At 45.9% G+C, this 14,052-nt stretch overlaps 1 protein-coding gene across 1 annotated transcript in view; it reads left to right on the top strand.

Annotated features, from left to right (window-relative positions):
• The window catches only part of LOC121272735 (nesprin-2-like), a 52,784-nt gene that overhangs the window by 16,880 nt on the left and 21,852 nt on the right, over nucleotides 1-14,052 (top strand). Inside the window, exons 4-8 of the mRNA XM_041179515.1 lie at nucleotides 1,236-1,418; nucleotides 2,770-2,907; nucleotides 3,951-4,145; nucleotides 8,517-8,781; nucleotides 9,216-9,316. Of these exons, the coding sequence (XP_041035449.1) occupies nucleotides 1,236-1,418; nucleotides 2,770-2,907; nucleotides 3,951-4,145; nucleotides 8,517-8,781; nucleotides 9,216-9,316 (882 nt within the window). The remainder of the gene's footprint in view (nucleotides 1-1,235; nucleotides 1,419-2,769; nucleotides 2,908-3,950; nucleotides 4,146-8,516; nucleotides 8,782-9,215; nucleotides 9,317-14,052) is intronic.

The following is a 14,052-nucleotide window of genomic DNA, read 5'->3' as shown; positions in this document are numbered from 1 at the left end:
GAGCAGACTCCTGCTCCTATGTTCTTATGTCAATGTTCACTACACGATTCCCCCGCACAGCTCCCTCCGTACCCCCACCGCCCGACATGGCCCCTGCTGCTGTCTGGCATCTATCTGTATACCATCGATCGGTTCAGGCCATGTCCTCTGAGGGCCTGGTTGGTTTAATGTCATGTTCTACGTGCAGTGTCTCAGATCAGTCTGAACTATGGGGGATTTCTCGTATCCTTTTGTCTCTCTCTCCTTTCTTGTTCAGCAGTTATCAGTGAAATTCTGACTCTTCAGTTATTTCCTTAATTGTTTTCATAATTTGTTTCTTGTGTGAAACTGTTAAATTTCTGGACCAGTGATCACCCTGAGTCACCTATTTCCGGTTTTAGGACATATCTCTCTGTTGGACTTGGAGAAGGTTTCTCCACTTTGAGCGGATCAGTTTTCCCGCTCATGGAATTGCTGGGATTTGGAAAGGAATAAGGATCAGTTTTGTTTACCAACTTTGGCTAACCACTTTGTTGCTGCACTTCTAGTCCAACTGCAAGCCTGTCAAGCTGTTCTGGGGCCTACCACCACATTTTTAAAAACTGCTGGTTAGGCTTCACTTTTTTTTTTCCAGATCGATGGTCTCCTTTTGTAGGCCGGCTCCAAGCACTCCAACCTGAGGCTCCAAACTCCAGTCCACAATCCCTGAAGCCAATCCCTGATCCAAGAACCCAATTCCACAATCCACAAGGCCTACTCCCTCCACCCTAAACCCTGAACCTGGAAATGGGGTCGCCAACTGTGATTAAACCTGTTAATACCTGGAGGTTTCATCACCTGACTTGCCCCCATTCTCCAGCCATTTGTCGGCCAACACATCCATCCTTGTGACGTACGGCCTTCCTATGCCAATTGGAGAGCAAAAAGACTCATTACCCAATTGGATGATGATTGACTGTCAGCCTGTTTATCCCCATTTGCAATATTTTTTATACCAGGTAAAGAGAGAAGTTCAAAATTTAAAAAAAAAAATCATTTTTTAATATCCTGATGATTTTTCTCCAGGGTTGCACATAGCAGTGTCCTGGAGATTGATCTTCAATTCCTGGAGACTCCAGGCTAATCCTGTTGGCAACCCTACCCAGAAACCATGAGCCCTAGGCCCGAATCCCGAGCTGGTCCCTGATAATCACACAAGGCTGAGGGGAAGAAGAAGGGATAAGACTGGGAATAATGCTTTTTTTTAATTGGAATAGAGTCTCCGGAAGCAGGCGGAAGAGTATGTGATCCGACTGGAGTCTATAAACAGACGCTACAGGCGACTGGCCAAGGAGCAATGGATACGATTGGCTGGCCAGCTGAGAGGAATGGTGCACGATGGGAACCAGAGGTGGGACAACCTGCAGAGAAGAGTTGGCATCATCTGCAAAAGGCTGAAGGTATTTGATTTCCCTCCTAAAACCCCTTGAGCTATTTGGCAGCCTTCATCACACCATGGTGACGATGACACTTTAACTGTACTGATGGCTGTGATGCACTCTGGAGGTGTCTCAAGGTTGTGAAAGGCACTTTGCAAATGCGACTCTTTCATTTTCCCTATGCACTATTCGAGCTCTGTTGCTCTTTTCCTGTTGCCGATACTCCAGTGACATTGGGCAGATGGTGGCGTAGTGGTTATGTCACTGGATTAGCAATCCAGAAGCCCAGGCTAATGCTGTAGGGACATGGGTTCAAATCCCACCAGGGCAGCTGGTGGAATTTAAATTTAATTAATGAATCTGGAATTGAAAGCTAGAACTATCATTGATTGTTGTAAAAACCCATCTGGTTCACTAAAGTCCTTATCTGCAGTCCTTACCTGGTCTGGCCTACATGTGACTCCAGATCCAGAACAATGTGATTGACTCTTAACTGCCCTCTGAAATGGTCCAGCAAGCCACTCAGTTCAAGGGCAATTAGGAATGGGCAACAAATGTTGGCCTTGCCAATGATGCCCACATCCCATGAATGAAAGAAAGACTAGAAACATGGAGAGTTTTTTAAGCCCTCTAATAACTCTCCGCTTAACCTTCTCAGCTCCAGTGAGAAAAGTCCCAGTATCTCCAGTCACTCCTCATAGCTACAGTCTCCCATCCCAGGAATCCTCCTGGTCAATCGACTGCACGCTCTGGTTTTAATCTCCTTTCTATAATGGGGGCCTAATCTGCACACAGTCTGTAACTATGGTTTTGTTCTGCTCATTATCACCTTATTATTGTCCTCAACATCCCAATTTACAAACCTCAGGGTGCAACTGGTTTAATTATTAACCTTTTGGAGAGTGATATATTTGATCCCGGGTCTCTGCTCCTCCGGAGCAGGTAGTATCTGTACATCCGATGCTTTTTCACCCAAACATGTTATTCCTTTGTTTCTTTGCATTATCTGCCCATCCCTGAACTAGTGGGTCAGTTCAGACGGGAGTTCACCACACACTTGAGCCACCTCGGCTCCATGGGTGGAGTCGGGGCCGAGCACCACTGCTTTGAGGCTGTGGATGGCATTAGCCACGAGCTGGATACCGACTACTGCGCGATGCGCCAGTTCACCTGGCGTCATCCAACCCACTTCTCTGCCATCCAACATGCCCCCAACCCTGGTCACCCCAGCGGCCCTTCACCAGCGTTTCTTAACAAGATAATTAACATACCATTGGTGCGTGCAGTGTGCGTCGGTACATGTGTGTGAGGCGCTGTAATGTTCAGCGATGCTGGTATCAGGGCTGACAATTGCCCAATGTCTTGTTCTCAGTATTTTGTGACTCAGAGAGAAGAGTTTGAGGCCGAGCGAGAGAATCTGTGGCTGCAGCTCATGGAGTTGGACATTCAGCGCACCGAACTGGAATATTTCTCCCAAGGAGAGGCAACAGAAAAGCTCATCCGGCTGCAGGTACTGGGATCAAGTCCTGAGCACAGGACGGGGTGGGGGGGCCCCATCTGAGGGAGGTGGTTACATTGAGGGAAGGGGTCACAATCAGGAGTGGAGGGGCATGGAGTGAATCCAAAGGAGGCTGATAGCAAACTCTCACCCAATGGGGGAGAGATTTGAGGGAGAAATCGCCAATCCCAACTCTACAATTGAGTTTTCCAGCCAGTCACAAAACTGACTCCCCCAATGCCCGGGCCCACCAACTCCCTCTTTAAAGAGGTGTTGGGGAAAGCGAGGGCGGCCTCATTCACTGGCTCCTGGACAATTACTGATCATTATCCCAAAGCCCAACCTATGTGGACAGTAAACCCCAGGATTGACCATCCCCAACTCTCAACTCCCACATCCCCACCTCTCACAGAATTCCACGCTCTGCCTGTTCCTGTTGATACTGAGTATTTGCTGTGTTTGACACAAATTTTATTTATTCATTCATGGGAATGTGGGCATCGCTGGCAAGGCCAGCGTTTGTTGTCCATCCCTAATTGCCCTTGAGCTGAGAGGCTTATGGAGCCATTTCAAAAGGCAGTTAAGAGTCAACCACATTGCTGTGGGTCTGGAGTCACATGTAGGCCAGATCAGGTAAAGGTGGCAGATTTCCTTCCCGAAAGGACATTAGTGAACCAGACGGGGTTTTATCACAATCGATGATAGTTTCATGGTCACTGTTACTGAGACTAGCTTTCAATTCCAGATTTTATTAATTGAAATTAAATTCCACCAGCTGCCATGGTGGGATTTGAACCTGGGTCCCCAGAGCATTAGTCTGGGTCTCTGGATTACTAGTCCAGTGACATTAGCACTACACCATCATCTCCCCACAATTGGATTCATGAAGTTGCTTAGATAAAAATTCCTGCACTAAAGTATTTTTTGGGGTGACGTGCTTTCACAATCGCACTCCACTGACTGACTCCGCTCAAAATTGATGTCCCGGGCGAGGTGGGGTATAACCAGCTCCACATTTCATCCTTCACCCTCTTGCCCTGCCCCCTCCCTCCCAGGTCTTCCAGCAAATGATCACCTGCATCTCCGACAAGACGGACGAGCTGCTGATGGCAGCAGAGGTCCTACTCCAGAAGAGCGAGTCCCAGGACAGTGTGACAATCGAAGACGAGGTTTGGGATCTCCTCCAGTTCCAGCAGGATGTGTTTGGACAAGTGAGCCGGTTCCACAAGCGATGCCACAGCGCAGCGCAGGTGAGGAGCTGGATCTGCTCGGATCCTTCCCCAGGACCTGGAGCTTCACAATGTTACAGGCTGAAGCTTTGATCCGAATGACAGTCAATTTTGAACATCTCTCCCCCCCCCATCTTCCTCTCACTGTTCCTTTTGCTTCTTTCCCACATGATCATTTTCTTTCTGTCTCTCATACATAAGAAATAGGAGCAGGAGTAGATCGCTCGGCCCATCGAGCCTGCTCCACTATTCAATACAATCATGGTTGATCCTGGGCTGCAACTCCATTTTCCTGCCCATTCCCCATATCCTTTGATTCCCTGAGATACCAAAAATCTGCCTCTCTCGGCCTTAAATGTGTTCAACAATAGAGCATCCACAACCCTCTGGGGTAAAAAATTCCAAAGATTCACAACGCTTTGAGTGAAGAAATTTCCCCTCATCTCAATCCTAAATGATTGGCCCCTTATCCTGAGACTGTGCCCCCATGTTGTAGATTCAACAACCAGTGGAAACAACTTCTCAGTATCTAACACAAAAACAAAGATATCTGGAAAAACTCAGCAGGTCTGACAGCATCTGCGGAGAGGAATACAGTTAACATTTCGAGTCCAGGTATCTACCCTGTCCAGCCCCTTCAGAATCGTGTATGTTTCAATGAGATCACCTGTCATTCTTCTAAACTCCAAAAAACTTAAACACAATTTACTCGTACATTCTCTCTCTCTCTACCTACATTTACCTCGTTCCCCTCCCTGCCTCCCTACTGCTACTGTCTCTGACTCTGCTGCTTGGACCAGTACTGTTGCTGTAATTTGGGCTAATTTTCTTGGGTTTCGCAGTGACTGCAGGAATGATTGAATTAAGTAATGGGATGATGGTGCAAGGCACAAGGAGATGGTAATGGGACAAGTATAGGAACAAGGGATGGGCCTAAAGGAGGTGTAAATGGCAGCAGCAGAACTATTACCAGCAGTGATTACGATCTGAAATTGTAGAACTTGAAGTTGAGTCTGGAAGGATGTAAAGTGCCTAATTGAAAGATACGGAGTGGTTCCTTGACCTTACGTTGAGCTCCAATAGGACAGTGTAGGAGGCCCAGGAGAGTGACCAGATTGGGGGCTGGACAAAGAATTAAAATGACAGACCACCAGAAATTTAGGGTCATGGGCTGAATGTAGGTGTTTCACAACCCAATCTGTGTTTTGACTCCTCACAGTAGAGGAGACGGTGTTTTGAGCAACAGTAAATAGAGTACACTAAATTCAAAGTTCAAGTTAACTGCTGTATCACCCAGAGGGGCTTATGAGGGCCCCTGCACAGTGGGAATGGAGGAATTAAAAGGGCAGGAATTGCATCTCCTGCACATGCATTGAAAAGGGCAGAGGTGCCCAGAAAGGCCCCCTCGATGCTGAAAGGGGGAGAGGAGAGGCCGGTGTGTTTGGTCGTGGCATCATGCTGAACATGTCAGAAATCTCCGAGGATGATCCGTAGAATATGGAGGGGGTGGGGTTGAAGCTGGAGGAGGGGAAAGGGTGAGAGCAGAAATTGGGATAGACACAGTTGAGGGCCCTCCCCTGTGGAGGCGAATCCTTCGTTGAAGAAAAAGGAAGACATGAAGGAACTAGTTGTGTCGGAAGGTGGCTTCATCCAAACAGATGTGATGGATGAGCAGTGGTGGAATGTTGCTTTTTGGACTGAAGGAAAGTGTTCCCCAGGGATTGGTACTGGGAACACCGCTTTTATTTTTGAATATTGGTGACCTGGACTTGGATGTACGCGGCATAATTTCAATGTGGTACTAAACACCGAAATGTAATAAACTGTGAAGAGGACTTCAGGAGGCCATAGACAGTGTTTTGGGGGTTATCTTGTAGACTATTCTATACTGGGAAGGTTTCCCTCTACTTATAAGTGACTCAGGTAGGTTACTTCAAAATGACTTTATTTACACTATATACATGATGAGAAACTAGGTATGTACATCTCTCGTGTGCAGACTATTCTATCCTCTCTACAGAGGCTTGAGCACATGACTGCTGATGTCACTGTTACATCATGATACACATCACTATTCGTTCCCATAACTATTAACCCATTATGCTACATCTCCCCCTCAAGTATAATGGCAACTTTTTTAACAACAATGTTAGACTATTTTCTTAAAGTGTTGCTTTTTTCAACTTCTGTAACCTCCTTTACTGCTCCAGATTCTATCCAACTCCCAGTCTGCATGACTCTTCAGAGCTGGAGAGGTAGAAATGTGATGGATTTTATACTGTTTAAGAACGGGTGGAGCAAAATAGAAGGTCAGGGATAGGTGGAAGCTCAGGAGAGATTTGACAATGACGTCACGGACACAAAACAAAGGGAGTGTTAAAGACTAAAGATGGTGCTGATAGTGGCATAAAGGTATGGCAGCAGATTGTGTTAATGGCAGAACAAGGGTCAGTGCTCTGTGAAAGCAAAACATAAGAGCAAGTGACAGATGGCCCTGTGGGGAGGTCGGGGACAAAAAAATGGATTAAGTTAAGGGTCAAGATGGAGGAGAGAGTTCATGGTCTGAAGTTGTTGAACTCAATGTTAAGTTCGGAAGGCTGTAAAGTGCCTAGTCAGAAGATGAGGTGCTGTTCCTCCAGTTTGTGTTGAGCTTCACTGGAACATTGCAGCAGGCCAAGGACGGACATGTGGGCATGAGAGCAGGACGGTGTTGAAATGGCAAATGACAGGAAGCTCTGGGTCATGCTTGCGGACTGAGCGAAGTTGTTCCGCAAAGTGGTCACCCAGTCTGCTTTTGGTCTCTCCAATGTAGAGGAGACCGCATTGGGAGCAGCAAATGCAGTAGACTAAATTGAGGGAGGTGCAAGTGAAGCACTGCTTCACCTGAAAGGAGTGTTTGATGAGGAGGGAGGAGGTAAAGGGGCAGGTGTGGCACCTTCTGCGATTGCATGGAAAGGGGATGAGGAGTTGGGAGTGATGGAGGAGTGGACCAGGGTGTCGCGAAACAAGAAAGTTGGGGTTAAACTGGTTGGGACCCAACTAGAGTACTGTGTTCAATTCTGGGTCCTGCAATTTAGGAAGGATGTCAAGGCCTTGGAGAGGGTACAGAGGAGACTTACGAGAATGATAAAGGTAAACTACCCCTCTCCTCTCCACCTGTTGGCAGCCTTTGACACAGGTGACCACACCATCCTCCTCCAATGACTCTCTATCATCCAGCTGGGTGGGACTGCTCTCACCTGGTTCCATTCTTATCTATCTTGTCATAGCCAGAGAATCACTCATATTGGCGTCTCTTCCTGCTCCTGGACCATTACCTCTGGTGTTCCCCAAGGATCTATCCTTGCCCCCTCCTATTTCTCAACCACAAGTTGCCCCTCGGTGACACCATCCAAAGACACAGCATTAATTTTCACACATATGCTGACGACAGCCAGTGCACCCCCACTACCATCTCTTTCGACTCCTCCACTGTTGCTAAATTATCAGATTGCTTAAGCGATATCCAGTACTGGATGAACAGAAATTTCCCCCAATTAAGTCTTGGGAAGGCTGAAGCCTTTATCATCAGCCCCCACACCAAAGACTGTTGCTTAACTACTGACTCCATCCCTCTCCCTAGCAACGGTCTGAGATTAAGCCAGTCTGTTCGCAACCTCGGTGTCACATTTGATCCTGAGGTGAGGTGGTCTCACTCGTGCCATCGCTGGGACCACCTTCATAACACAGTCCGATTTTGCCCCTGTCTCAGGTCCTCTGCTGCTGAAACCCTCACCCATGCCTTCATTACTTCTCACATCAATTATTCCAACACACTCCTGGCTGATCTCCCAGCTCCTGAAACTTGAAGGCCTCAAACTCCACTGCCCGAGTCCTAACTCGCAGCAAGTCCCGGTCCCCTATCACCCCTGTTGCTCGCTGAGCTACATTGGCTCCCGGCAAGCAGCATCTTGATTTTAAAATTCTTTTTAATTTAAAATCCCTCCATGGCCTCGCACCCCCCTCCCCCATCTCTGTGATCTCCTTCAACCCCACAACCCTCCGCGATCTCTGCACTCCTCTAATTCTAGCCTCTTGTGCATCCTAATTTTTAATCCACCATTGGTGGCCACGCCTTCAGCTGCCTGGGCCCCAAGATCTGGAATTCCCTCCCTAAACCCCACTGCCTCTCTCTGGCGTTCACTCTCGCGCTTGGTCTCGCTTCTTTTAAAACTATCCTTAAAACCTACCTCTGGGATCAAGCTGCCCTAAATCTCCTTATGTGACTTGGCATCAAATTTTGTTTTTACTACACTCCTGTAAAGTGCCTTGTGATGGGTGCTATATGAATGCAAGTTGTTTAGCTTCTAGTCAGCACTCTACAAACTGATCTGCTGCTTCTCCATGTTCCAGGTGTTTGATGAATGGGAATTGGCCAACCAAGGGGGAAGTGAGCCCGATCGTCACTGTCACACTATCCTGGCGGAACAGAGAGCCGAGGATTGTGGGAGCTCATTGGTGCAGCACCTACTTTGTGAAGGGGCTCCAAGTGACCATCAGTCTGGCCGTTCAAGTCCGAGCAGTGTCGACTCCTTATCTCTGGAGTGGGACTCGTATGTGGATATCGAAGAGACAATGACACATGAGGGCAATGTTTCCTTTCACCATTCAGTGCTTGGTATGTGATCACTGTTACTGGGCAAAGTCCTGACAGGGGTTCCTTGTATGTGTTCCAGGGCAATGCACTGATCAGCATAAATCTCCCAATGTGCATCTCTATCTTTCACCTTCATATGGTGTCCCAAAGTTAATGGCCCTGGGCTTGGTTGCTTGTTTTGAAAATCATTTGTTATGGTGAAGGGAACTTTTTGCACAAGTGATATCTTTTATATATTGGGGTATGAGGACAGGGTGTGTGAGCCAGATTGCGGGAACATGAGGAGAACCTGGTGGATGGGGTTGGGGTAGACGTGGCCTGAATGGGTTTAGCTCTGTGAGAGGGATGAGGTTCTCCTTCCTCGGGAAGGTTCTGGATTGTGCGTCAGTGGATGAGTAGCTACTACACGGATTCAGAGCCCTGTGAAATCCTGTCCGATCTGTCTCCAATTTTAGATAAGCCCGATGACCTGAACGAGAAAGGCAGAGTGTCGGGTTGGAGGAGAAATCGACCGACCCATCGCAGAGTGAAAAGTGACTCCAACATACTGCAACAGGTGAGAATGGTATGGCTGTGCTTGCCACACGGGTGACACACCCACACTCCAGAGGTTGGTGCTCCAGGTAAAATGTGTTCAGATCAGCACAACAGACTTGGATAAAGGTCAATGTAACAAAGATCCACTGGATAGATTTTTGGACACTAAGCAAATTAAAGATTACAGGGGTTGGGATGGATGCATTGATGCTGATGTTCAGCCATGATCTTATCAAATGGCGCAGCAGCCTTGATGGGCTCCATGACCTACTCCTGCTCCCGTTCCTTGTGTTCTTGTGTGTCTGCGTGTACGTGTGTCAGTTTGATTTGAGTTATTAGGCTGCGGGTTCAGGTCCCACTCCAGGGCTTGAGGACAAACATCATAGGTGATACTCCAACCGAATGCTGAGGGAGTGCTGCCCTGTCAGAGGTGCCATCTTTCGGATGAGAGGTTAAACCAAGGTGCTGTCTGCTCTCTTGAAGGTGTAAAAGATCTCTCTGGGGAGTTTTCACTAGTATCCTGGCTAATATTTGTTGCTCAATCAACATTGCAAAAACCGATGATCTGTCCATTACCATATTGCTATTTATGGGAGCTTGCAGTGTGCAAATTGGCTGCTGCATTTCCTACATTACAACACTACACTTCAAAAAGTATGTCATTGCCTGTAATGTGCTTTGGGATGTGCTGGGGTTAAGGTGTTACAGAACCCTGGACCTGATGACCTGCTTCCTAGGGTCGTAAAGGAAGTAGCTGCAGAGATAGCAGGATGCACTGGTTATAATCTTCCAAAATTCTCTCGAATCTGGAAAGGTCCCACCAGATTGAAAAACTACTATTCAAGAAAGGAGGGAGACAGAAAGCAGGAAACCAGAGGCCAGTTAGCCTAACATCTGTCATTGGAAAAATGCTAGAATACATCATTAAGGAGGTAGTAGCAGGACATTTAGAAAATCATAATACAATCGGGCAGAGTCAACATGGTTTTGTGAAAGGGAAATCGTATTTAACCAATTTATTAGAGTTCTTTTGAGGATGTAACAAACAGGGTGGATAAAGGGGAACCAGTATTTGGATTTCCAAAAGGCATCCAATAAGGCGCCACATAGAAGGTTATGGCACAAGATAAGAGTTCATGGTGTTGGGGGTGATATATTAGCAGGAGGAATGACTAACTAACAGGAAACAGTGTCGGGATGAATGGGTCATTTTCAGGTTGGCAAACTAGTAAGCGGAGTGCCACAGGGATCGGTGCTGGGACTCAAATATTAAAATCCATATTAATGACTTGGATGAAGAGACTAAAAGTATTGTAGCCAAATTTGCTGATGATACAAAGAGACGTTGCAAAACAAGTTATGAGGAGGATACAAAGTCTGCAAAGGGATATAGGTAGTTTAAGTGAGTGGGCAAATGTTTGCCAGATGGAGTATAATATGGGAAAAGTGTGAGGTTGTCCACTTTGGCAGGAAGAATAGGGAAACGGAATATTATTTAAATTGGAAGATACTGCAGAATGCAGTACAGAGGGATCTGGGTGTTCTCATACATGAATCACAAAAGAATTAGCATGCAGGTACAGCAAGTAATTAGAAAGGCAAATGGAATGTTGGCCTTTATTGTAAGGGAAATGGAGTATTAAAGTAGGGAAGTCTTGCTACAACTGTACAGTGCACTGGTGAGACTGCAACTGCAGTACTGTGTACAGTTTTGTTCTCCTTATTTAAGGGAGAATGCACTTGCATTGGGAGCAGTTCAGAGAAGGTTCACTAGGCTGATTCCTGAGATGAAGTCGCACCCACTCCAGTCTGTCTCCTTCTGAACTTGCCGCACTGTTTTCTCAGATCTAACTCTGATTTTGTTATCAAACCTGCTGACAAGGAGGGTGCTGTTGTTGTCTGGAGTACTGATCTCTACTTTAGAGGCTGAGCACCAATCCTCAGACTCTTCCTCCTACCTCTCCCTGGATCATGACCCCACCACCGAACATCAAGCCATTGTTCCCAGAACTGTCACTGACCTCATCTTCACCAGAGATCTTCCCACCACAGCTTCCAACCTCACAGTTTCCTGGTCCCACACAGCCCGCTTTTACCTCCTTCCCAAAATCTACCTCCACCCCTTTTTAATCCCTTTTTGATTTTTATTTTTTTATTTTTAGTCATTTATTCATTCCTTTTATCCCTTTTTAATCCTTTTCCTCCCAGCACTACCAGCCCCCCACCCCCATGGCCATCTGCTACTCGTTCCATGTTGTTCTTTCACAGAATGATGATCCTTGTTCTGCTGTTAACACATTCTGCTTTCTTACCTTTATGCCGCTATCAGCACCTACTTTAGTCTTCACCATGACCATTAACACTCCCTGTGTCTTATGTCCATGACACCTTTGTCAATCTATCCTTAGCTCCCACCTACCACTGACCTTTTATCCTGCTTTACCTACTTCACCCCTTCCCCCAACACCCCACTTAAACAGTATAAATTCCATCACATTTCTACTTCTCTTTAGCTTTAAAAAGAGACATACGGACTCGAAACATTAACTCTGTTTCTCTCTCCCTAGATGCTGTCAGACCTGTATTTTCTGTTTTTATTTCAGATTTCAGTATCTACAGTATTTTGCTTTTACCTGAGATGAAGGGTTTGTCTTATGAGGATAGGTTGAACAAGCTGGGCCTATACTCATTGGAGTTTAGAATGAGAGGTGATCTTATTGAAACATGTATGATTCTAAGGGGCTTTGACTGGGTAGATGCTCAGGGGATGTTCCCCCTCATAAAGGAATTTATAACTAGGGAGCAGAGTTTAAAAATAAAGGGTCTCCCGTTTAAGATCCCTTGTGGTCTTGAGGAGGAATTTCTTCTCTCAGAGGGTTGTTAGGCTTTGGAATTCTCTTCCACAGAGATCAGTGGGGGCTGGGCCATTGAATGTTGGTACTAAGCAATGCTTTATTTAAACAAAAAAATGACAATTTCCTAGCTGGAAACCACTGATTTGGATTTGAACAAACCTAAAGCAACATTCCAGTGACTTAGAATCTACCGTTACAAGATGGCAGAATATTTGCATAATTTTACTGAATAAATTCCAAAGCCAGTCTGTCTAGAAAACCCCAGCAGAGACAATTAGCTTAAAGGAGCGTGAATGGGAACATCTCCGAACCCATTCACAGAACATCCAGACAATCACCTGGGTGGGGTGTATGCATTAGATATAATCGCCTCAGACAGTGAACATCTTTGCTAAGAAAGGAATCCACCCCAGCCATAATCTAACAAAGGCAAAACCATCCATCTGGAATACACTAGCCATGACCATATTTGGGTCACTCGTCTGTTGGAGAGAGAGCATCATGTGACTATCCATCCAGCTCTTTTTGTGTTTAAGAAACTGCTTTTTCCAGACCAGAGATGGAAGCAGAAGAGACACTGAAGTAGCAAGACCCCTGGATGGGCCTCTCTCTCTCTCTCTCTACCCAACTTGTAAGCTTGAACCCTGTCAGCAGAGATTTTAAACTCAACCCAGCAGCTACTGTGTCCAGAAGAACAGGTGCAACATCTGTCCACATCTTTAACCTGCCACAATGCTGAAACCAGGAAGGCCACCAAGCTCAGTTTGGATCCACCCAAGTCGTCAATCTACAAGAACCATATCACTTAATCTTTATTGGTTTTTAAAGTATTAATTAATCTACCCTCCCACCCTGTAACTTATTGGGATGTGTGTGTGTGTTTAACTTAAAGCATTTTTATTATATTTTTTACTTATACCGGTTTAAATTCAATAAATACTATTCTAGTTTCTTTTCAAACAAACCTCAAAAACCTGTCCACTTGTGTGTTTTATAGTCACAGCACACAAACAGTTAAATAGTCACTGGATTGGCAAGCACATCCTTTTTTTAAAAAAATTGTTACAGTCAAACGAGGAGTAGAGAAAGAGGGGGGCTATTTGACCACTCTGCACCTGATCGTGACAAGGCCTAATTTTTTTTATCCACAAGGACAATTTTAATGTCCTGAGATTATAGGACATATAATCCTATGTGTTATAGGAGGCAGGCAGGAAAGTGCAGTTAAGGCCACAGTGGGATCAGCTATGATCTAATTGAATCGTGGAGCATCCTCTTTTTTTCCCCCTTTATTCTCTTCACGGGATGTGGGCGTCACTGTCAAGGCCGGTATTAGTTGCCCATCCCTAATTGCCCTTGAACAGAGTGGCCTCATCATAGGGCAGTTAAGAGTCAACCCCAGGCCGTGGGTCTGGAGTCACATATAGGCCAGACTGAATAAGGATGACAGATTTCCTTCCCTAAAAGGCATTAGTGAACTAGATGGGGTTTTATGACAATTGATAGCTTCACGTTCACTAGGACTGACACTAACTTTGTATTCCAGATTTATTAATTGAATTCAAATTCTGACAACTACCACTTTGCTGACGATTCAGTGGAGACTAGGGTGGTAATGGGCCAGGCTGACCTTCCACTGTTTTTATTGGAAAGGTCATACCTGTCTCAGTGTATAAGTTGATCCAACATGTAAGTCAACCCCTTGTTTTGGTACCAAAATTCAGGTTTAGAGTTATACTTGGTGCATAAGTCATCCCTCCCTTTTGTTTTAACTAAGAAATGTTTTGCCCTTGTTAGGGGTCGACCTCAAGTTTTCACCTCAGAAATGCAAAATTTACTCACCCTACGTCGTCGGACGGGATCAAGCAGGCCTTGGTCAAGAGGATGCGCGAGAGTTTAA

This window comes from Carcharodon carcharias, chromosome 34, assembly GCF_017639515.1.
Source record: "Carcharodon carcharias isolate sCarCar2 chromosome 34, sCarCar2.pri, whole genome shotgun sequence".
Lineage (NCBI taxonomy): Eukaryota > Metazoa > Chordata > Chondrichthyes > Lamniformes > Lamnidae > Carcharodon > Carcharodon carcharias.
This window is presented reverse-complemented; position numbering and strand designations above follow the sequence as displayed.